This window comes from Bactrocera neohumeralis, unplaced genomic scaffold (assembly GCF_024586455.1).
Source record: "Bactrocera neohumeralis isolate Rockhampton unplaced genomic scaffold, APGP_CSIRO_Bneo_wtdbg2-racon-allhic-juicebox.fasta_v2 cluster09, whole genome shotgun sequence".
Lineage (NCBI taxonomy): Eukaryota > Metazoa > Arthropoda > Insecta > Diptera > Tephritidae > Bactrocera > Bactrocera neohumeralis.
In genome coordinates, this window is record NW_026089622.1 from 16,451,768 (window position 1) to 16,477,198 (window position 25,431).

The 25,431-nt window shown below is 38.4% G+C and overlaps 1 protein-coding gene and 1 pseudogene across 1 annotated transcript; both read right to left on the reverse strand.

Annotated features, from left to right (window-relative positions):
• Positions 1-290: 290 nt before the first annotated feature.
• LOC126764432 (ATP-dependent DNA helicase PIF1-like) lies at positions 291-4,252 on the reverse strand. Its single transcript, XM_050482116.1, has 2 exons — positions 3,770-4,252; positions 291-3,693 (listed from the first exon to the last, which is right to left on the reverse strand). The coding sequence occupies exon 2, from the start codon at positions 2,723-2,725 to the stop codon at positions 410-412; it is 2,316 nt and encodes a 771-aa protein (XP_050338073.1). The 5' UTR covers positions 2,726-3,693; positions 3,770-4,252; the 3' UTR covers positions 291-409.
• A 20,602-nt stretch (positions 4,253-24,854) lies between these two features.
• LOC126764795 (small nucleolar RNA U3) lies at positions 24,855-25,057 on the reverse strand (annotated as a pseudogene).
• Positions 25,058-25,431: the final 374 nt, after the last annotated feature.

The window sequence follows — 25,431 nt, forward strand, 5'->3', positions numbered from 1 at the left end:
TACAGGACATTCAAGTTATTGAAGACAGCCAAAAGCCCAACATCAAGAATGTTCTGGTAGATATTGATGTTATTGAAGACAGCCAGCAGCTCAACATTGATAATGTTCTGATTGAATCAGATTTGTCCGAGTCGCCTAGTACTTCCACCATATTATCATGTCCTGGCGAGCCAAGTGGTTCCCAAGTAGACAGAACCAAGTTGATGGAAATAAAGAGTTACTAATACACGTTGACATTAAGGATCCAAATGCACATATTATATACATATTAAGTCATTTATTTATATTTATACACTTCATATACAAAAATTTTAAATTTTCTTGGATGTGCTCGTTTCTGAACTGTGAACATGATAAACAAATCTTTGCTTAAATTAAATACAACACAGTTATGATCATATACAGTTAATTAAAATAGTGCTTTCTGGTAGACAACATTTTTGGTTTTTTTTTGCGGTGCGTAAATAAATAAGGATGTTGGTTTTCCGACACGCGAACACGCAACGTATAATTGCCCATGTGCAAAACAGGGAAACTCTAAGTTTATTCCGCAAACTTCCAACGATTGACCCTGCGATTTATTTATGGTCATCGCAAACGCCAGACGCACGGGAAATTTCAACCTCTTAAAATCAAATGGCAAATCCGTTGGAATCATAGGTATTCGTGGGATTAAGACATCCTCTCCTTTGTATTTTCCTTTGATTATTTTAGCTTCGATGATGTTATTCATGAGTTTCTTCACAACCAATCTCGTTCCATTGCAAAGTCGAGGTTGATTAATATTACGCAGCATGATGACAACTGACCCTACTTTTAATTTCAAATTATATGGTGGTAGTCCAGGCAAGTCCAATGAATTTAAAAATTCTGTAGGATAGTTGACTACGTCATCCTGGTTTGTGGCCGTGTCAACTGATTTGTACGTAAACAACTCTCCTGGAAGGAAATTGTGAATGGTAGCATTGAGATCATCGACATCTTTGTTTTTTGCGGCCAATATTGCTCGTTCACTTAGCCAATCGTGGTTATTATATTGTTGTTTAATGTCCGGAAAAACACGCTGAATAAGCTCCTTTTTCGATTCTGTGAAGTGACAGAAATCTGTGGGAAAAGTCATTAATCCGGTCGAGCTGTCAACTGCGACCTTACCTTTGCCAATACCCAGCAACTGCTTCGAAAACACAGTCACAGTTTGATCTTGTTGCAAAAACACTCGCATGTTAGTAGTTAATTGTAGTGTCTTTACGTGCCGCCACAAATTTGATGATTTTAGACATGCGTTTATTTCGTCAGCAACAGTCGATCGAGGAACTACTGGAAGAATCTGACGAAAATCATCTGACAACAGTATCATAGCTCCACCAAAAATGTTTTGGTTATCACGTAAATCTTTTAACGTCCTATCTAGTGCCTCCAGCGACCTCTTGTGGGCCATTGTGCATTCGTCCCAAATTATCAATTTGCATACTTGGAGAGTCTTCGCCATAGCGCTAGTTTTGGCAATGTTGCAAACTGGCGTTTCGTTGATATGCATGTTTAATGGTAATTTTAAGGCTGAATGTGCAGTTCGTCCGCCTTCTAATAAAGTTGCTGCTATTCCAGATGAAGCCAACGCTAGGGCTACCTCATTTTGCGATCGGATCTTTGCTAATAGCAATGAATTTAGGAACGTTTTCCCAATACCCCCAGGAGAATCAAGAAAGTAAATCCCCCCAGACCCACTGTTTACAGCTTGTGTTAAACGATCGTACGCAATCCTTTGTTCTTCGTTCAATTGCGGAACAGTTGTGCGAACTGCTTCGGTCATAGCTTGAGTATCGTACTGGAGTTCTCTTTGCAACTCATGGTTTAATGCATCTTGAATAGCACGATTGGGTACTGTCAGGCCCAAACACGACAATACTTTATTTGCCATCAACAAACACATATCTTCTATTATGATCAATGTGTCATTGTAAATCTCTGCCGTAATTTCCAATGTAGGATTCAAAGTTTCACAACGCACGCGATGCAACACATCCTCAGACATGTCATCCCTATATTTCATCCACAAATCATTCGGATTTGAGGGGAAGCATGTCGATATTATAATCGCAAACAGTGTGCGAATTTGATGCGGCGATGAAGATATCACAGAATCCTTGAGCGTATCATCCCAATGCGAATCGTTTTCAAGCAACCGTAATAATTGACACGCCTCACGGTAAGTCGCACACAGATGTCCATCAACTGTTCGCAATTGTTGAAAAGATGTCGGACCAGGAACATTCACCAATAACAATCTAAGATAATAACATTGATCGCTATTAGGATGTACTGTATATATACGACCTATAGCATCTGTGGCAAATACATTTTCATATCCTTCAAGTGGTGTTCCTTGTTTACGACGCTGAAAAGACTTTGATGATGCGTTCCATGTGTAGTAGCGCGTCATATCAGCATACAGCAAAGTGCGAGCGAATTGATCAGTTTCACAAATTGAGAAGAAACCTGTCAATGTGGTCACAGGTGGACGTGCCGCTCTATCCACAGCGTTGTTTGGGTTGAAATACACTCGTTGTCCATTTTCTAAATGAACTGCCAAATGCAATACAGTGGGATGTCTTTCATGAATTGCAAACGAAAATATGCGCCAAATAGCCTCATTGCTGCTTACATAGCGACCCATCTGATAGTGAGACACTTCATCATTTGTGTTTGTTACTGCGAACATGGCCATGTCGCTACCTTTGTTAACATATTTACATATGTACTTTATGGATTTCACAGAGTTACAAAATTCCACGTTGATGTGAGCTTCAAAAGTTTTGGACAATATGGGCGAGAACGGCACAATCCAACGATTGTCTACATGAAAATCTTGTCCTTTTATCTTGACATCTACATATCGTCACCGTCCTCAACTGATCGCCGACGATACAATGGGTAACCATCGATTCCCGAGATGGTTTCAGCAAGCAAGTTTCTCGGGTACCGTTTGGAGCACTTGCCGTCGATCATACAGGGTGAGCTGTTGTTGAAAACTCCGCAAGGTCCATGTATCATGTGTTTAGTTACTATCGTATGCAATTTTAGGTCAACCGTTTCATCAGGAATTTCGGCTGAAATAATGGAATCAATTTCTTCTGGCCTTATTTTGTCAACAAACCAGACTAATATATGAGCATGTGGCAAACCACGCTTTTGCCACTCAACAGAGTACATCCAACAACGTACTTGGTCATACACACGATGCTTTGTAATGAAATTCACTAAAGATTTTAATTTTTGCTTGTAAGCTCTGGCTGTGATGTCATGCCTATCAAGTGGTGTTTGGTTGTGTAGCAGTTCTTTTTTTATTTCAATCCATTGTGGGTTACAGGTGAATGTAATAAATAGGTCTGGACGGCCATACTTTCGAACATAAGACATCGCATCTTGAGCGTACTCGTGCATGTGGCGCGGGCTTCCGATGTAAGTGGCCGGTAAAATTGTCATTTTTCCTACATTATTTACATTGCCGTCAGCATTGATTGCATCGCGAAGATGAATGTACTCTTTAGATCGAAGCTGCTGTGGGTTAAGACGGATGTATCTCAATCTTTCAGTCCCGATGACACATCAAAATGTGATTTACTTCACCTTCACGGATCATGAGTCTGTATGCATAATAATTCATGGCACTGACTTTTTTGTGTGTATCAGCACCTGGAAGTACATATGATAAAAAAATACATTTATATATTGAACATATAAAATATTTTATTTTGTATAATCTAATTACCTGTTGTTGGATTAACCATTTTGATATTAAAATGGTACCCATCTTCTCCCTGCCAATTAATGGGTATTGTAAAGCATCATAAGCTCTATGCGTTTCATATACACGTTTCAATTCATTGTTCCGGCGATGAAGTACAATATCTCTTGATTGCAAATTCTCTCCAACAACGACAATAGCCACTTCATCTATTGTCGGTGAATTAAACCTCCTTGCATGCTCTCCAGCAGGTGTTTTGTCGGCTCTTATTACAAGATAATGGCTGTCTGATGGCATCCGATCCAGTGCCATTTTGAACATCTTTACTAATTCATTATTCTCGTGAAGAAATGTTTGCAGTTGTTGGACAATGATTCGCTTAACGGTTGGATTATGACCACAACGTGTATCAATTTCCACATCTTGATTGCCCATAAAATAAATTTGCAAAAATTTATGATCTGCATCTGGCACTGGCAGCATTGCCCCTAGTAGGTGATGAATTGGTCCTTGTATCTGTAATTAAGAACTGGTTAAATTAATTGTGATACAAATACAAATTAGAATTTTACTAAAACAATTATGGTATACTACCTTGAAAGTAGGCATGAACCCGTTTTGTACTATATGCGTTGCACCAAACGATGTCATTTGGAAGCAATTATTATATTTTTGGATGTTAGCCAAGAAGTGTTTAGACTCACTTTCCATCCCATTAACTAATGAGTCTAACGGTTCAGGTGGTGGAACCAATTGAGGCAATTGTACATTGCCACCAGCACAACATAATCCTGCAGGTTCACTACTGTACTTTAATGCTTTACAATGTTGACAAATGATTGACATTTCTCCAATCGTCACAGATTTGTCGGCACTATAATCAGATTCCGGATCGTAGGAAAATGCTCCCCGTTCGAGGTTTACAGGAGCATTGCGTCTGCGGAATCGATTAAATTCGTTATCCCGTGCTCGCTGCTGTTGTGATCGATGTGCACGAACTCGTTCCATTCTCCCCCTATCCACTTGATAGTTATTTACTCTTGAACGTAATTCTCCCATACTTGTACGACTGTTATCATTATCAGCATCTCGCTGGTCATTAGTGCGGTTGGAGCGTAAAGTAGCTCGTTGCACATTTACACGACTTTGACGACCTATGTCAGGTCGTTTTCTTTTCCTCGGCATTGTAAGCAGCGAGAAGAAAATCACTTTTAGCAGTATTTCAATATTTTTCCAATTATATGTTTATTTTTTTTAACATGAGATGACAAAACCAAGGATGTTAAAGTAGGAGCGCAGCAAAAAGTCTCTAAATTTATGGACAAAACAATGTAACGTTCAAAGCGCCCATACACGAGCACACAAGTGCGTTCGATCGGTATGTGTGCGCTTGCGGTTTATCGTGTATGGGCTTGTTCGCGTACCGATCCATGTTCGCGAAAATGTTTGATTTTTTACGATCGGTGCGCGAACATGTTTATCGTGTATGGCGTTGTCGGCGCACAAAATCTCATTTCTCTCGTGTCGCCGAACAGTGAAGATCGCGGACAATGGCAAGTGTTAAGGGGAGAGCCTGCTTTTGAGGCTTCAAAACATCGATTTTTTTGAGGATTTTTTTGGGAGGGAAAGAAATAATTGATTCAAGCGAAATTTCTAGGCTTCATAGTTATATATTTGAATATCTTTCACAAATTTTTTGGATACGAAATCTTTTATATTCTGCCTTTGGGAAGCAATTACCCGATGCATCTCGCATGTACATTTTTCGGACGGCGGGCAGGATGCAGGTCGCAATATCTATCAGAAACAAAAAATTCAAAGAGATTCATATTTTTTATTAATTTATCTTCTAGTTAAACTAAGAAAATTCCAAAAAAAAGTGTAAACTGTAAAATTTTATTAAAAATTTAATAAATAGTGGCTTTTGATCAAAAAAATTTTACTTTATGCTGTTTAAAAATATGTTAAAAGTTGACTTTTCTTAATATTTTTTAGTTTAAATATAAGATAATTTTATGCCAATGATAATAAACTTTGCCCTAATTCCATACGACGTTTAGTTTTTTTTCTATCCTGCCCGCCAATTAAGAATAATCGTAAAAATAAAAAACCGAGAAATCACGCTTTAAAGTTTTCGCTTTTTGCCTAAGCGCTCATACATATACATAGTGTAAGAAAAATAAAAGTTGGAATAACTTATTAACGAAATACAATGAAATAGATAAAAATGCTACATTAGAAATAAATTCCAAGAAATGTTCCGCTTGCCTTTCGCACATGTTAACTCTGTGAAGAACGAACGTAAAATGGATTTGTGTGTCGTGTATGGGCAAACGAATTCATACCGATCGAACGCACTTGTGTGCTCGTGTATGGGCACTATCAGATACACGTGCTTTTTACATGAGATGACAAAACAATGGAACGTTCGGATACACTTATTACAGGGCATCTCGACAGGATAGAATTTATAGAATACTAACTGTTATTGCCATTGCCAAATCTGTATGTGGGCATTTGCTATCATGATATAATCATTTGCGCAAAAAATCATTTGCAAAATAAGAATTTATATTTTTGGACTACTATATAATAATTGTGGCATAACTTTTATATACCAATTAAAATAATAAATTTAAAATGAGAAATGATATTTTGATTTATGCTTGTATAAGTTTATTAAATTTAAGACTTCCCAACCTAATTTGCATAATATTTCTATAAATTAACAATATTATACTAAATATTAAATGTTATTTTGAAAATGTACTTTATTTTTATAATATAACCCAACCGTCTTAACTCGCTCTTCTAATTTTCATATTACCGAAAGTAAAATGCCGTCAGCATATGTGGAAATGGAATATGTCCTCTTCGAAATTTTCATATAAATGAAAACTGCGCTGTTAAACTGCTGAAGAGACAGCTTCTAGCTTACCATATATGGCAAACTATGTAGTATTCTATATCTAGTAAACAATGAGCAATGTGGAGTCTGCACAGGCAGAGATGCCCCGTTATTATAATAAAAGTATTTTTGAGAGTTGGTAACACTGTAAGGTTGGCACCATCAAACATGTCAACACATTAATTATATTTATATATTTTGAAATTTGAAATTGAAATTTAAATACACGATTTCATATTATGTTGTCGATTCAAAAGTCTTGTTTTAATGTGTTCTTCAATTCGAGTGGAACTGAGAGCACAAATACCGTCAAATGTTTGACAGCAAGTAAGTGGTCAACTTTTATATGGGAAAATGGAATTGTCGTTTTACTCTATCTTACTCGTAATTTTTTCCTTATTTGCTCACCGTTTAGACCTACCCTGGACTACGACAAAAGTTTTAAAACTAAAGTCAGCTCAATCGGCCCAGCCGTTCTCGAGTTTTAATCAGACCAACGAACAACAATTCATTTTTATATAGATTATATAGATCATATGTAAACATGTTTTAAACTTTACATAAAATTGAAGTGTCAATAATTGCGCCAATTTTCATAAAGTTGGAAATTTTGGGCGAATAAGACGTGTGCGGGTTAAGTCGTGAATTTTACTTATATTAATTAATTTGAAAGTGCCGAAAAATGCGAAACGAAATTTCAATAAATTTAAGTAAATTTACATGTATTTTCATTTATATTTAATTGTCAATAAATTTTTTAAAAACTATTTGCCCTAGTTGTCCATTTTTTATTTTCTCACACATTTCAGCCGATTTTTGTATAGATATTTGACCGGCGTAGAAGCAAAATGCGAAACAATCATACATACATATATTATGTCGTTTGCACATTTGTCTGTATGTTTGCGAAAGCAAATGTTCTACAAAAGCATATTTCTATACTTAAACAAAATTATTAGAACCATCGTATGTTTCTTATGTACATGCAAATTAATACAACAAATATTTATTTCAACAATATTCATTGCTAAAATGTAATTGTAATTGTTAAAGTTCAATAACTTAAAAGTTGACACAACAAATATTTATTTCAACATAACAACAATCATTGCAACAATGTTGTTGTTAAAGTTGAATAACATAAACAAACAACCGCTGCAACTCCCAAAAGTGATCGACATTATTGCTGATCAATAAATAATAATATCAACAACAATAATCAACTTCAATTCTGCTGACCATTCAACATCCGTTAAACTCTGCCGACGCCGCTGCCGTTGAACCACAGCTAGCTTAGGGTATTTTTAAGATTCTATGTATCAGTTTCTTTTGGAAATTCAATAAAGAAGAACTTAACTGGCGCCCGAGCAGGGACCAACAAGGATAAAAACTTAAAAGTAGACCTTGTTGGACAACATCGGTGGACTACAAGTCTTGTAAGGCAAGCCCGCAGGACACCTTCTATTCAAGAGTACGTTGCAGGATCCCTAGTAGGGACAAGAAAACCAAACGGGAGAGATCCGGACTACCAGGAAGGGCAGCCACACCAAAAAAAAATAGCAATGTAAGTTAGATTTAAGTAAAAATTAAGTGTGAAAATTTAACATTTTTAAAATCTTATTATTATATTAAATCAGAAATTAAAATTTTAAAGTGAATATTATCTGAAAATTTTGAAATTCTCTACAAAAATTAAAGTATATAATTAAGTAAAGTGGAATATATTGAAAAATTATAAAGTGAATATTATGTGGAAATTTTTAAAGTCTATAATTAAGCAAAGTGGAAATTATTAAAAAAAAAAATATCTAATTGGAATTTGGAAGCAATTCAAATTATAAATAACATATTTCTAAAAAAGGCGTAAAGCGATAATAAAATAATTACTCCTACTTTTGCAAACAATTAACTTACGAAGTTTTGTACGCAAAAGTAGTATAATTTAACCCAATTCTGCGATTCCTACCCAAAGGACTCTCTAGGATAAAAGGGTAAAACCAGCTACTGGTTTTCAAAAACAATAATAATAAATTAAAATAATGATTTTGATTGATTAAGGCGAATCAAGAAAAACTTATGGTAGTAAAATACTTACTTGTATTAAGTTAATAATACAAAATTTAATTTTGATAAAACGGATGGCTAATCCAAATAATTTAGTTAGAACCCCATTAATTGATATTGAAGAAAATCCCCACCAACGACAAAGACAGTTACAAAGACAAGCGACATTTCAAAACAACAGAAATATGACCCAACCTAGCGACTTAACAAATGCCATTCGGCAAGTGTTATATGAACAATTACCGATTTTATTACAACAAACTCAAAATCAAACATTTGATTTTACCAATGTAGAGAGTCAAGGAATTGACCAAGAGCACCTAGGTAATTTAGGAGAACTAGACAAAGTGCCAGATATAGTAAAAAGTCTAAGAGAATTTTCCGGTGACCCAGCCGAGTTTGACTCATGGAAAAAAAGTGTAGACAGAATTTTAAGAACTTACGAACACACAGTTGGTACGCCAAAATACTTTGGTATTTTGCATACCATTCGCAATAAAATAACTGGTAACGCAGACACTGCGTTAGAATCGTACAACGTACCTTTAAATTGGAGTGCCATCTCCAAATGCCTTACGCTACATTATGCAGATAAAAGGGACTTGGGTACATTAGAGTACCAAATGACCACCATAGCACAAGGTGCTAACCAGTCTGTTGAGGAATTCCATCAGGCTGTCTATAAACATTTATCGTTGATCCTTAATAAGATAGGGAGTATGGAATTAGGCAGAGAATCGGAACAAACCACAACCACGACCAGAACCGATGGACATTGACAGAAGTATCCAAACTAAGCAGATTAACTACATGAACCGACCACAATTTGATTTAGGTAAAAGACCACCCATGCCCACTGCCCAGATAGCCAAACGACATAGGAATTTTAATATTCATACAGATACTTACCAACAAACAGGCACAGAAGAACCAGTACCAACTATGGCTGATTATCAGCAAACTATCTCAGAACAAGAAGAACAAACAGATTACGATGAAACACTTAGCGACTATACCGAAGTTATTGAAAATAGTGACCAAGAACAGCAAACCGATTCTATTTATATTAATTTTTTAGAAATAACTGACGCCTCACTTCCCTATTTCGAATGTAAGGTGAGTAGCGGACAAATGCTTAAAATACTGATTGATACCGGATCCAATAGAAATTATATTCAGCCAAAATTTGTTCAGAATCCACTACAGAATGAAACCCCATTTAATGCAGTATCCGTAGGAGGTAAAATAAAAATAATCCATTACAAAATGGCTAATTTGTTTAATGATCCAAAATCAATAGTTAAATTCTTTTTATTTCCCACACTCAGAACATTTGACGGAATATTAGGAAATGACAGTTTGAAGGAACTTGGTGCAAATTATTGACACCGAAAGAGGTAAATTGTTCCTTAGAAACGGCATGAGTATTCCCATAAAAGAGAAAAATTTTGAGTCAGTAAATGCAATTATACCCAAATTAGATCATCTCGCAAATTATCAACGAAAAGAATTAAATCATTTGCTTAAAAAATGCCCAAATTTGTTTCCAAAACCCGATGACAAACTGACCTATACCACTAACGTTGAAGCCGAAATACGCACAAGTACAGATCACGAACCACTTACATATAATTGTAATTGGAAAAAAGGTGGAATAGCGATTAAAAGATTGAAGTCATACCTGGATGAGTACAATAAGGAATTACTCTATAAACCAGGAAAAGAAAATATTGTAGCCGATGCATTGTCTCGAGTACCAAAACAATATGAAATTAATTCAATAACAGAAACCCAACACAGTGCTCAAAGCTCTTCTCATAATCTTATTCCCAGCAATGAGGTACCGATAAACGCTTTTAAAAACCAAATCTTTATTTACAAAGGACATCCTCCTGACTACAAGTTTACCATTCCATTCCCTACATTCCATAGACACACTGTTTTTCAACCAACATGGTAGGTAGGTAGGAGTGCAGCCCTATCGGGCTCAATTAGCACTTGATGTGCCATTTTGATACACTATTCGTAGAACCTCCTGTATCTGCTATTACGTTTCACCTTCTCTCTCAAACCATTTTGAGGTTTCGATGAAACTACTTATGTCCGATATGCTTTTGGTGGAAATCCATTCAAGGTTTGGTGCTTGGTGGATTCCGAGTGTTTTGTGTCGGATCTGTGCTAGAGCTGGGCATTCGCAGAGAAAGTGGAAGATTGTTTCCTTGTTCCCTGCTACTCCGCAGCCACGGCAGATGTCGTTGTAGGGCAATCCCATTTTGGACGCATGTTCCCTAAATGGCCAGTGGCCTGTTGTGGTAGCTGTTATTCTGTAAATACTTTTTCTTGACCTATTTAATAAGTCATTGGTTCTTTTCCTGTCATATGTTGGCCATAATTGTTTAGTTATGACGCATTTTGTAATGTTTTTCCACCTGTTGTTTGCAATTTGCTGAAATTGTCTATTGATCTCTCCTTTTATCGATCCTAGCGGGCTTGGTATTAGCTCCGCCATGGATTCATTGAGGAAAGCTCCTGCCTTTGCCAACTCGTCTGCTTTTTCGTTACCGAAAATGTTCCTGTGGCCGGGAACCCAGATCAAGTTTAGCTGGAGCTTGTCTTTTATTGAGCTTAGTGCTCTCTTGCAGTTGTGAACTGTACTGGAATTTGTCATGGGTGAAGACAATGCCAGGAGGGCCGCCTGGCTGTCCGTAAATATAGTTGCTTTATGTATATTCCCGTGGTTTTCTAATAGAACTTCGCAGGCTTTTTCTATGCCTAGTACTTCTGCTTGGAAGATGCTAGCCGAGTTCGGTAGACGTATAGAGAGAGATATGCCTAGATCAGCGGAGAATACCCCCGTGCCTACTCCACAGTCCATTTTGGACCCGTCGGTATAGATTGAGGTGGTATCTTCCTCTACCATTGAACCTCTTCTCCATTCTCGTCTAGATGGTATCCTCACCTGGAAGTGTCTATTGAAATCCAGCTTTGGGAGAATGTAGTCTGATTTATTAATAGTGAACTTCTTTAGAATTACACTATGTCCGTAGTTCTGCTGATTCCAACCTCCCAATTCTTTTATTCTTATCGCCGCAATAGCTGCTGTTTTGTGAATAAAAATGTCCATTGGTAGTTGATGCAGGATCACATTGAGCGCATCAGTCGGACATGACCTGATTGCACCCGTAACACCCGCACATGCTGCTCTTTGTATTCCATTTAATTTTCTAATATTGTATTGTTTGTTTAGCGCTGGCCACCATACCAGAGCTCCATATGTAAGTATAGGTCTTATGACAGCCGTATACATCCACATGATTATACTTGGTTTAAGGCCCCAATTCTTGTTTACGATTTTCTTACAAGTATAGTAGGCCATGTATGCTTTATTTATTCTTTTTTCTATATTTATTTTCCAGGACAGTTTGGTGTCAATCTCCACCCCCAAGTATTTAGCTGTGGGGGATAGAGTGAGTGTAGTACCGTTTAGTACCGGAAGTTGAAACTGAGGTATTTTGGTTCTGCTAGTGAATAGCATCAATTCTGTTTTGTTCGGGTTAACTCCTAGACCATTGTTTTTAGCCCATAGGTTTAACCTACGAAGTGCTCTTTCCATAATCTCGCTGACTGTTGAAGGAAACATGCCTGAGACCAACAACACTATATCGTCTGCATACGCTACTGCTTTCACTCCTCCGCCGTTTAGTTGGAGTAGTATTTCGTTCAGCGCTGCAACCCATAGAAGCGGAGAGAGGACCCCCCTTGAGGCGTTCCTCTACTCACATAGCTTGTTTGTGTTGCAGCGCCGTTTGAAGCTATAATCTTCCTATTCTCAAGCATCGATAGTATCCATCTGCACACAGTGTCGTCTATCCCACCATGTGCCAGAGAATTAATTATCGCATTTACTTCTATGTTGTTGAAGGCGCCCTCTATGTCTAGAAATGCAGCCATGGTGTATTGTTTGTGATGTAGTGATTTTTCAATTACACTTATCACCTCGTGAAGGGCGGTTTCGGTTGATCGGCCCTTCATGTACGCATGTTGGGACTTCGATAACTTCTCCGCCATTATTGTTCTTACGTGTAGATCTATTAGCCTTTCTAGTACCTTCAGCATAAAGGAGGTAAGGCTTATAGGTCTAAAATCCTTGGCATTCTCGTGTGTTCTTCTGCCTGGTTTTGGGAGGAACACAACTTTACTTCTTTTCCAACTTCTTGGGATGTAAGATAGTTGTATGCTTGCTTTGTATATATTTTCTAGCCTTAGAACCATTGGTTCTACCAGTTTTTGCAGCATTATGGGCATAATCCCGTCAGGACCTGCCGCTTTATATGGTGCAAAACTATTTATGGCGTATTTGATTTTTCTTTTGTCTACTATTTGGCTTCGATAGTCAGCTGCGTTCAGCGGTGGTTCTGGTTGAACCCTCGTTGAAGGTATTTGCTGACTCCCGGGGAAGTGCGTTGTGATTAGTACCTCCAGAGACTCTTTTGCCGAGGAGGTCCAATCACTTCCCTCCGCCCTAATGTAGGCAGTATTAATATGATCTTTGGATAGCATTTTACTCAGCCTGGCGGCTTCTGTGCAACTTTCTATCGATGTACAGAAAGATCGCCATGAGTCCTTTTTAGCTTTCCTGACTGCTTTTTTGTATTCTTTCATACTGTCTTTATATGGCTGCCAGATTTTGGTTCTAAAACTCTCATTGAAAGCCTTCCTTAGTTGTGTTCTCAAATTCTTGAGTTCACTGTTCCACCAAGGAAGAGACTTTCTCTTTTTCAAAACTGTTAGCGGAGTAGATTTATTAAAAGTTGTGGTTAGGATTTTTTCTAACTTCTCTACTTCTGAATCTAATTCCTCAGGATTTCTGATGCTCTTATTGCCTCCCTTTTCAAGGCATTTTGTTGCTATACTGGTAAATTTTCCCCATGCCGTTCTTCTAGGGTTCCGGTAAGTGAGAGGCGCACTGTACTTCTCGCGGATGCTGAAGAGTATCCAGGAGTGATCCGACATGGAAGGCTCATCGGATACCCTCCAGTTATCCACAACGAGACTGTCTGTGTCTGTTGATAGCGTGAGGTCAAGCACTTCCTCCCACCCCGGAAACCTATCCGAGCTTGGGAAAATAAAAGTTGGCTTATCGCCCTTGTTGCAAATACTTAGATTACTATTCAAAATATACTGCAAGAGTGACTCACCTCTGGTGTTTATACTGGAGCTACCCCATACGGTGTGCCTTGCGTTTGCATCACACCCTATTAGGACATCATCCCTCCTGTTCTCCTCTACTAGTATAGCGAGCGGGGCCGGTGGTAAGTCTTCGTCATGGGCCAACTAGGCCGAGACCAAGAAGAAGGGCTTATCCTTCTGTTCCACCTTTACCACTGTGATATCTGCTGTGCTGTAATTGGGACAAAGAAATGCATTTATACTTTTATTGATAAGAATGCATGCCCTAGGTTTACCTCTGTTCCGTGTGTAAAACAGGTTATGGTTGCTGCTGTTTAGCCCTTTAATGGTATCATCATTGACCCAGGGCTCCTGTACTAGGCTGATGTCGATGCCCCCTCGTTCACGAGGGTTGTCAGATTCGCTGTAGCACTCTTCGAGTGCTGCAGGTTTATCTGTACGCATCTTATGTTATTGGGCATCTCGGGTTTCTTCGATGCCCACATTCTTTAGCAACTGGCTGGCGTCGTCGACCTCTTCCGTGTCGTCTTCGTCAGCCGCTTTGTCGCCTTGGAATATTTTTAGTCTGGCTTTGCGGATTCCGAAGCTGATTTTGTAGTCAGTCTTCTTCAGAGCCTCAATGGACTCATCACAAATGGCCACTAGTATTGGCTTGCTTGCTTTATTCGGTTTTTCCTCCTTGATTAGCTGCCACTCATCTATACTAGGTATAGATTTGTTCTGCATCTTAATGCACCGCAGGAGTTTTTCGCCTGGCTCCTCTAGAGGGGGTAACCAAATGCGAGCACGAGGTCTCTTCGGAATGTCCTTGGCGGGTATAAGCCTCAATTGGAGGCCTACAAAGGCGTTGCTAATTTTAGCCACACTACCCGTCAGGAAATCCAGCGAGGCCTGGTCCGCGCACTTGATGACCCTGTAGCCCCTGAGGGTCTCAGAAGAGTCAAACTCCGGGTGAGGACCCGCAGGATTGTCGAGTACATAGCTTAGCACCATACTCGACAATCTGACGTCGATCTCCACCCATCTCTCCTGCATTGTGTTCGGAGAGGAGGAATTTTCGTCTATGATGGCCACCTGCAGGCTATCTCTGGCAACATCGCAGAAATGCCTTGCCGTTGTTGTGCTGCTGTGTTCACCTTAGCTTCGCCTCGGTTTTTTGGGCTGAGTTCCGGGTACTTCTGTGATGGAGCGATTTCTCTTCTGAGAAGTGCTCTCTCGCTTGCTCTCTTCTTGAGGTTGTGATTGCTTCCTTTTCAGGTAGCCTTCATATTCCTCTACGATAGTTTTGAGGCGCTTTGTTTCGGCCTCATCAACTGGGGTACCTGCTGCCTGGTCTTTGGCTATCTTTCCTAGTATGAAGACTGCCCTCTGGTACCGGTTTTTCCTCAGCTGATTCTGGGATTTCTTGCGCTTCTTCCTGTTTTCTCCTTTAGTCGCCAGCGCACTTTGGTTGGTGCTCATGGCAGCCTTGGAGGTGGACGCTTCCTCCCTTATATCAGGGGCTTTTACTGCTGTATCTACCGGTATACTTTGGTTGGTATGTCCGGTAGTACTCTTACTCGTCTCCTGGCTGGCGATAGTTCATGTCCTTAGTCGTTGCTGTTGTCGTCAATTTGGTTGTTGTAGTTGATGTTGTTGTTGTTGTTGTATTATTGTTTTCGTTCATGTTTGGTCCCACGAGTAATCCGGAAAGGGTTGGTCACTCGTCCGCAGAGCCGGTATGCGGAGAGAAGGCTTTTATACCTCCGACCTCGCCCGGGCATCGGAGGGGACCGTTCGCGATCAGCTATTTATTACCCCCCGCTGACCATTCAGCCCTCGGCACGGGTACCTCGACACCTTGGCTTAGGGGGGTGTTGGTTCGGGTATCCTCATACTCCCACAATAGGAGATGGGCGTAAAACCTAGGGTTTATTCATCCATATCGCTATTGTGGGAATTATGAAGTGTCAACATATTCTGATGATGATTTATTGAAAATATTGAGAAAGTACTTAAACCCTTCAGTAATAAATGGAATCTACACGACAGAAGACATAATGGGACAGATTCAAAGACTGTATACGGAAAATTTAAGATCCTTTAAAATCAGATTTCCTCAAATGAAGGTAGAAATCCATAACAAGGACCGTAAAAAAAAATTAAAACTTAGACACCAGGGCAGACAATATTGTTAAGCAAAATAGCAGATTAGGATCTAAACTTTCACCACGATATAAAAAGGAAATTGTAAAAACACACAACAATTATTACAGCAAAAAAAAAAAAAAATTATTTCTAACCTTTTATAATTCACTGTTCCAGGATAATTTTACTCTTATTGTGGTTGCCAATGGCAAAGGCAAATCTCGACATTACGAACTATACAGACGCACATACCATTACTATCTATAAAGGAATAGGGAAGCTACAAACGTCATCCATAAAATTAATCCACTTAATAGATCTTCAGCAAATAGAAATTGAACTTCTAAAAATTCGTGAACATACCATTAAAGATCTTAAAACAAGTTATCTCTTTCATACTCTAACTCACGAAATAGTACAATCACTCACTGCATTAAATACACTCACTTTGCAAGACCGCCAAACGAGATCAATAAATTGGATCGGATCAGCCTGGAAATAGGTTGCAGGAAATCCAGATCATGATGATCTATTAATAATACAAAATAATCTAAATAGCCTTAATACAAACAATAACAACCAGATCATTATAAATAAACAACTACAGAATAGAATTAATGACTTAACTACAATTTCAAATATGTTAAAAAATGCAATAAAGAAAGATAATTTGTTTAATAATGAAATAGCAATAAGTTTCCAAAATCATGTAAGACTAATCAAAGAAGAAATAATAAATGTCAAATATGCAACTCAATGGGCAAAACAAAATATAATAAATACTTTACTTTTAAACGAAATAGAATTACAAGAAGTCCACAAAATATTTCAAAAAAATAATATAACAACTCCATCAGTCGAAGAAATGTTAGAGTTCGCTGAAGTATCAGCCTTACATAATAAAACAGCTATTGTTTACATTGTAAAAATTCCAGAATTAGAAGCAACCAATTATCAAAATCTATTAATAAAACCAGTTGTAAGAAATAAACTAATAGTTCACTTAGAAGCAGATGAAATATTTTTGTCCGAAAATTCTATGTTAAAAGTACCAAAAAACTGTAAAATATGCAACAATATAAAAATTTGTAAAAAAGATACAACCATTAACTAAAGAGAATCCAAATGTATTTCTAAATTAATTGAGGGCAAAGAATCGCTGTGTGATTTCAGTAATGCAGACCATATCACGGAAATCGAAGAGATTGACAACAGCTTAATCCTACTTAACAACTTTAACGGCAGTCTAATACAGAATAATATAACCCATCATCTGAAAGGGACATATCTCGTACACTATTGGAATGAGAACATAACCATAAATAATATAGAATTCAGTAACAAGGAGAAAACTATTTTGAAACCCGGAGCACCACTCATCCAAATGACCCCAATAGAATTGGAGCGTCTTCAAATATTATCATTGGAATCCCTACACGCACTCAACATAAAAAATAGGAAACAATTAGACCAAATAAATACAGATTCCTCCTCGAACCGAATAGCTATAATTTTTCTATCAGCCATTATTATAGCAATAGTTGTAATACAAAAATTTTGTATAAAGCTAAAGGAAAACCTAATCCTACAAATTGGAAAAGTTCCGACAGAAATCATGAGTGAAACGAACAATTTTCCTAGATCAGTCCAACCACAATTTAATAACATACCATACTTTTAAAGCTACTTGAGGACAAGTAGGAATTTGAGGAGGGAGAGTTAATACAACAAATATTTATTTCAACAATATTCATTGCTAAAATGTAATTGTAATTGTTAAAGTTCAATAACTTAAAAGTTGACACAACAAATATTTATTTCAACATAACAACAATCATTGCAACAATGTTGTTGTTAAAGTTGAATAACATAAATAAACATCCGCTGCAACTCCCAAAAGTGATCGACATTATTGCTGATCAATAAATAATAATATCAACAACAATAATCAACTTCAATTCTGCTGACCATTCAACATCCGTTAAACTCTGCCGACGCCGCTGCCGTTGAACCACAGCTAGCTTAGGGTATTTTTAAGATTCTATGTATCAGTTTCTTTTGGAAATTCAATAAAGAAGAACTTAACATGCATAACCAAACCATACTTAAGTCAGCGCAACCTAAGTGTCAATGGTGGTGTTGGTGGTAAGCGCTTGGAAAGTCAAGATGCTACCACAGGTTCGAATCTCGACCGAATAAATTTTTAATTTTTTGCTTTTAACATCGTATACTATACAAATAAATATTTTTCTTACTAGTCATCGACTAAACCCCGCCGTTTGCACACGTTTGTTCTCTTTCGTGGATCTCGTCTGACTTTCTCACCCGCTTCAGTGCAGTTATCTTTTATTATTCTTCTTTTGCGCTCTATCCCACGTGTTTCTTCTCTTTGTGCGAACAAAGGTATACTCTACCAAGTGACTAATAACATAAAAGTGCAACAGGCCCCCCGGGGCTACTAACCTAGGGGAAAACAGGTTTGCCCTGCTTTCCTCTAGTCCACAATCAAAAAGGAAAAAAGCCAACAAATCTGTTGAAGAGTTTCCTGATCTCCCTCTTGTAAACATTACAAAGAACGAGGATCCTAAGTTCATTGCATTAAAATCGTGCGACAACAACAAGCCCCTATCACGTTTTTCATGTTTTTTGGTACATAAAGCCCTTAACGCCATAAGTAAAGATGTGAAAATCAGAGAGATGAGAGATGGAAATCTCTTGCTACTTGCAAAAAATAAAAAAAAATTGCCGAAAAGTTCATCAACATCAAAAACCTCTGCCAAATCGGAGCAAAATACCATGAGCAACTCAATAGTGTCAAAGGCACAATTTTCGCTCCGTTCCTCAATCACGTCCCAGACAACGAAATTGTGGAAGGCTTAGAAGCAAATGGTGTAATATCCATTTACAGATTTCAGAGAAAAACTGAAGGAGTTCGAACACCAACAGGTGCGTTACATTTAACCTTTGCAAGCTACAAACTTCCCGCAAAAAAAGGTGTTGCATGGAGGAAAATTTCTGTTCGCCCATATTTCCCCAACCCAATGCGTTGCAAATCTTGCCAAAAGCTTGGCCATACACTAAAGCATTGCAAAAATCTTCCAACATGCGTTAATTGCAATTTCCCTCCGCACGAAGAAGAAAAATGCTCAAGATTAATGTGCGCAAATTGTTCTGGTGAACATCCCGCGTCCTCAATTAGTTGCCCAAAATTCCAACAAGCGAAAGAAATATTAAAAATAAAAACGGAAGAAAACTGCAGTATGCGCGAAGCAGCAAAGAAATACAGAGCGCAAGCTCCCTCCCCACTCCTCTTCAATCATTCTCTGAAATTACTAAGCGACCTGCTCCCATAGCAACCAACAATATCAATACACCCACTGTAAAAACTACAACAACAAACAATAATGCTAACATCATTCCTATATCTCCACCAATCGATACACCATCCACCTCTTCATTAAAATCAAATGCAATAAGCCTTACCGCTTTATCCCCACCCCCCAAAGTACCAATACCAATCTTCCCACCTTTCTAAACTCTCAGCTCAGCGAAGCAATGCAATCCACCTTAGCAAGCGCTAAGTTAAATGACATTGCGCAATTCGCTAATAGCTCAAGTCTTAAACATTCTTCTTCACGCGACTAGACGCGCTATGCCAAGCATAGTTTACTCATAGTTGCCAAGACTCAATTTTCTCTCCCCACTCACTAGCTATTTATATTTCTCCCTTTTCTGTTTCTTGTCTTTACTTTGTTCGGTATGCTGTCGATCATACAATGGAATATGAACGGTCATGCCAACAATTATCACGAACTAGAAACTCTTATCAATTCTTACACTCCATCCATGATCTTCCTTAATGAAACTCATATTCCACATAATCAACCTGCTCACACGCCAAAATCCTACGTAGGCTATTTTTACAATCTCCCGCATGTTACAACAAAAAAACAAGGCGCTGCTATTTTAATAAGAAGAAGTCTACCCCACAAAGTACTACCTGTTCGGTCTAATCTCTCAGTAGTTGCCATTGAAATTAATGCACCAACAAAACTAGTAGCAGCTTGGATCTACATTCCACCCACACAAGATTTTGATTCTTCTGATATTCTGCAATTGATAAACCAATTAAATAAACCACTTATTTTAGGAGGAGACATAAACGCCTGGAGTACATTATGGGGATCTACGAAAACAAACTCAAAAGGCGAAAAAGTTGAAGATGCGCTACTTGCATCCAATATTATCTGTCGTTTTCCACCCACAACACCTTCTCCAATATTGATGTCACGTTTTGCTCTACTAATATAGCGCCCCAATGCACATGGCAAGTGCTAAATTCTTTGTTTGGCAGCGACCACTTCCCAACATTCATACAAACAAATCCGCGCAACAATCAAAATACGAGTACATTTAAATTTACATCTAAATTCAAAACTGATGAGGCTGATTGGAAAAAGTTCAGACAAATATGCAACAATCTTTGTGAGACTACGCAAGTTTCCTCGAACTCGAACCAGGAGTCTGCTAAAATTTCGAGAATCATACGTACCGCTTCTCACTTTTCCATCCCTCGAACGCTTCCCAACAAAAGTAGGAAAAATATTCCTTGGTGGAACGCTGACTTGTCCAGACTACGGCTCACCAAGCAGAATTTCTGGTATGAATGCAAGCGAACACGCTCAGCTGAAAACCTGCTCCTTTACAAAAAGGCAAATGCGTTATTCCGACGTTCTGCCAAACATTATAAAAAGAAAAAGTTTGAAGAACTCACTGAGACCATAAACCCCCGCACTAGCCCAAAGAAAATATGGTATGATATCAAAATGCTAACCGGATCTCCTAAACAGCCTCTATTTTCCTACATTCAAACACAAAGCGGTCTATTAACGGCTCCCGTAGATATTGCCAACCATTTTGCTTCTTTGCTGTCACTCTCTTCTTCCGATGCAAGCTTCTCAGACACGTTCCGCAACCTAAAATCTCAACGAATAAATATTGAACCACCTATTTTGTACTGTTTATCGCCTCCCGCTAAGCAACTAGAGTCTGAAATTCTACTAACCGAACTTGAATTCGCCCTTTCGTCCGTTAAAGGCAAAACCACTGGTCTTGACAAAATTACCTATCCAATCATTCAAAACTTGCCTATCCAGGCTAAGCATCGTTTACTCAACCTCTATAATAATATATTTGAAAGCGGATGCTATCCTCATGCCTGGAAAACTTCGTGTATAGTTCCTATCCTGAAGCCCAATAAGCCAGCGCTTGATGTCAACAACTATAGGCCGATATCGCTCTTACCCTGTTTGGGAAAACTTCTTGAAAAAGTTATAGTTAACCGGCTGATGTGGTATGGCAACAAAAGAAAACTCATAAGCCCCAACCAAACTGAATACAGAAATAACTATGGCACCATCGATGCTCTTTTGCACCTAGATCACTTTATATCAAGCGCTCTTTCCTCTAAAAACCGTGTCTCAATTTTAGCAATTGATTTTCAGAAAGCATTCGACCGTGTTGGTGCCCATATCGTTCTGAGACAATTAGATAAGTGGAAACTAAGCCCTAAAATCAAGAAATTTGTCAAGAACTTCCTCTGTCACAGGCAATGCAAAGTAAAAATAAAAGGTTTCCTATCTTCCATAGCTGCACTTGACAACGGAACCCCGCAAGGGTCTCCATTATCCGCCTTCCATTTTATAATAGCTTTCGAAGAGATTACTCAACTCACTTACAACCATCGCGGCATCGAGTGCCAGCTTTATGCTGACGATGTAAATTTGTACACAAAGAATGCAAACCTCACCAACCAGCATCTGTTTGAGAATATCTTATCCGAAATTTCGACATGGTCCCTATCATCAGGAACTACTATCTCTTACGAAAAATCAAAAACATTACACATTTGTAAAAAACGAGCATGCTCAGGTTTAGTAACCTATTCTAACAATATTAATATTAGTATGGTAAATGAACTTAAAATCTTAGGGCTAGTACTAGACTCTAAATATAGCTTTTAGGCCCATTGTAAGCTTGTTAAGGACTGCCTCTTAACGCGACTAAATATAATCAAATATCTAACGTCGAAAAAAAGTTTAATTCATCCATTAACGTTTATCAAAGTCACCAAGGCACTAGTGATTTCCAAGATCGACTACGCTCTACCTATCTTCGGCAACTGCCCGGTTTCTACAATGAAAATACTCTCCTCCCCTTACCATGTGGCCATGCGCAGAAGCATTAGAGCATTTCCAACAACACCACTAAAGAATCTCTTTGCTGAAACTGGCCTGCCAACTATCGGGTGATTTTTTAAGAGCTTGATAACTTTTTTTAAAAAAAAAAACGCATAAAATTTGCAAAATCTCATCGGTTCTTTATTTGAAACGTTAGATTGGTTCATGACATTTACTTTTTGAAGATAATTTCATTTAAATGTTGACCGCGGCTGCGTCTTAGGTGGTCCATTCGGAAAGTCCAATTTTGGGCAACTTTTTCGAGCATTTCGGCCGGAATAGCCCGAATTTCTTCGGAAATGTTGTCTTCCAAAGCTGGAATAGTTGCTGGCTTATTTCTGTAGACTTTAGACTTGACGTAGCCCCACAAAAAATAGTCTAAAGGCGTTAAATCGCATGATCTTGGTGGCCAACTTACGGGTCCATTTCTTGAGATGAATTGTTCTCCGAAGTTTTCCCTCAAAATGGCCATAGAATCGCGAGCTGTGTGGCATGTAGCGCCATCTTGTTGAAACCACATGTCAACCAAGTTCAGTTCTTCCATTTTTGGCAACAAAAAGTTTGTTAGCATCGAACGATAGCGATCGCCATTCACCGTAACGTTGCGTCCAACAGCATCTTTGAAAAAATACGGTCCAATGATTCCACCAGCGTACAAACCACACCAAACAGTGCATTTTTCGGGATGCATGGGCAGTTGGCCACCAAGATCATGCGATTTAACGCCTTTAGACTATTTTTTGTGGGGCTACGTCAAGTCTAAAGTCTACAGAAATAAGCCAGCAACTATTCCAGTTTTGGAAGACAACATTTCCGAAGAAATTCGGGCTATTCCGGCCGAAATGCTCGAAAAAGTTGCCCAAAATTGGACTTTCCGAATGGACCACCTAAGACGCAGCCGCGGTCAACATTTAAATGAAATTATCTTCAAAAAGTAAATGTCATGAACCAATCTAACGTTTCAAATAAAGAACCGATGAGATTTTGCAAATTTTATGCGTTTTTTTTTAAAAAAAGTTATCAAGCTCTTAAAAAATCACCCGATATAATAGACAGGACTATCGACTGCACCAGACGTTTACTACCAAAGCTTCTGTTCACGACCAACACTATTCTCGCCAAAGACGTCCACAATGCTCTCTCGATGAAACGGAATCCTAAGTGCTTGTCAGCCATCGCGCGATGCGTTAACTTTGCCAGGCAACTTGAGTTACCTTACTATAAATGTTCTCTTGGACCTGAAACTCGTCCACAATGGATGATAAAAGATTCTTCCGTTGCTATTAAGACCCTGCAACTACCGAAGGATAAGACCTCAAGCGAAAAATACAGGAAACTCTTCGCTTCGGAGAAGTCAAAATACTCCAGTTACGGTTGGAACTTACACCGACGGCTCAAAAACAGCAAACAGCTCAACATTCGCAGTCACAAAAGAAAATGGTGACTTGATTCGACACGGCACTCTGCACACAATATGTTCTTCATTTACGGCCGAAGTCGTCGCTTTATTAGAAGCAGTTACTTACATATGTAAATTACACCAGGGGAAAGTATATCGTATGCAGCGATAGTAAATCTTGCATCGAAGCCATAGAATCGCCGGAAAATACCAAAATGAAATAGTCGCCATACGCAACAATCTTTTGAAATATCCAAACAAGCTGAAACTGATTTGGATCCCGGGGCACACAGGGATATCCGGTAATGAAAAAGCAGACGCAGCTGCGAAAAATGCAGCAAATACACGAACCATAATATTCGGTTATTTCACAAAACAAGACATTATAACTGAGATTACACGCCTAAGGAAAAAAGCAGCAAAAGATAATTGGAACGGATATATTCATCACTATTCTAAAATCAACCCATTCATAATTAAGCCGACATACACTGCCGACATCTCCTTACGCGCCATCAGGCCCTTTACCCGCTTACGTCTGGGACACACCATAATTACACACGCTTACTTATTGCAACGTGCCCCTCATAGTAACTGCTTATTCTGAAACGAAATTAAATTTATCACAGCAATATTATGTATGATCTTCACAAGACAAAATGGCAGCCAAATTGGCGAAGAACAAGTGTAGTACATTTTACAACAAAAACGATTTCATTCATGAACGCAGGCGCAAACTCCACAAGCGACCTCGCTTCATTCATAAAAACAGAGGCCGTAACATCTCCCCGAGCATGCCTTTGCCAACAAGTCGTATTTTCGCGACGATGCAAAAGCCAAAAATCATAAATTGCACAACTTTCTGGTGCTTCTCGCAAAAATCTGCTTCGATATGTATTCACGATCATACGTATACATACATACATACATATGTATTTACGCATGTTTGTAGGCGAAGCTGCTACAGCGGCAAGGGGTGATAATCGGTGGCCATTACTTTACTTATGCCATAGAAATTCTATTGCTACGAATATGGAAATGACAACGAAATAATGCAAATATGCATATTTCTAAAGGTCATTAATTTCTTTGAAGAAATTAATGATCCTGAGATGTATAGTCTTAACTTTTCAACGGCCAACGCAGAGCATTTCAACCAAAAGGAATTTATTCATTAAAATCACCACTCAGAAGTCGTTTTATCCGTTGTAAGCGAACGATTTTCGAAGAAACATCATTTCTAATATGCCACAAGGCAAAATTAGAAATGAACTTCTTAAACCTCACGCTGTCAGATAAAACGATATACCACGTCATTGCGGGTCGATTTCCAAAAAATGTAAATGAAGACTAACTACAGAAATAATCCTGTAAAGTATAGCCTTAATTTTTCAACGGCCAACTCAGGCTATTTCAATAAAAGGGCACATAAAACAGTTGAGAATTCGCAGAAATGAAAGACAAAGGAAAAAAAAGGAGTATAACTTCAATAATGAACAAGCATACAATCATACATATGCGCAGCAGCAGCAAGGAAAGAGGTAACAATCGGCGATCCATTGTATATTTCTTTCATGCATAACCAAACCATAATTAGGACAACGCAATTCAAGTGTCAATGGTGGTGTTGGTGGTAAGCGCTTCAAAAGTGACGACGAGCACGTAGGTTAGAATCCCAACAGAATTTATTTTAAATTGAATATGTCACCAACCAAAAATTGAAACATTGTTCTACAAAAACAACAACAGCATAAGCATG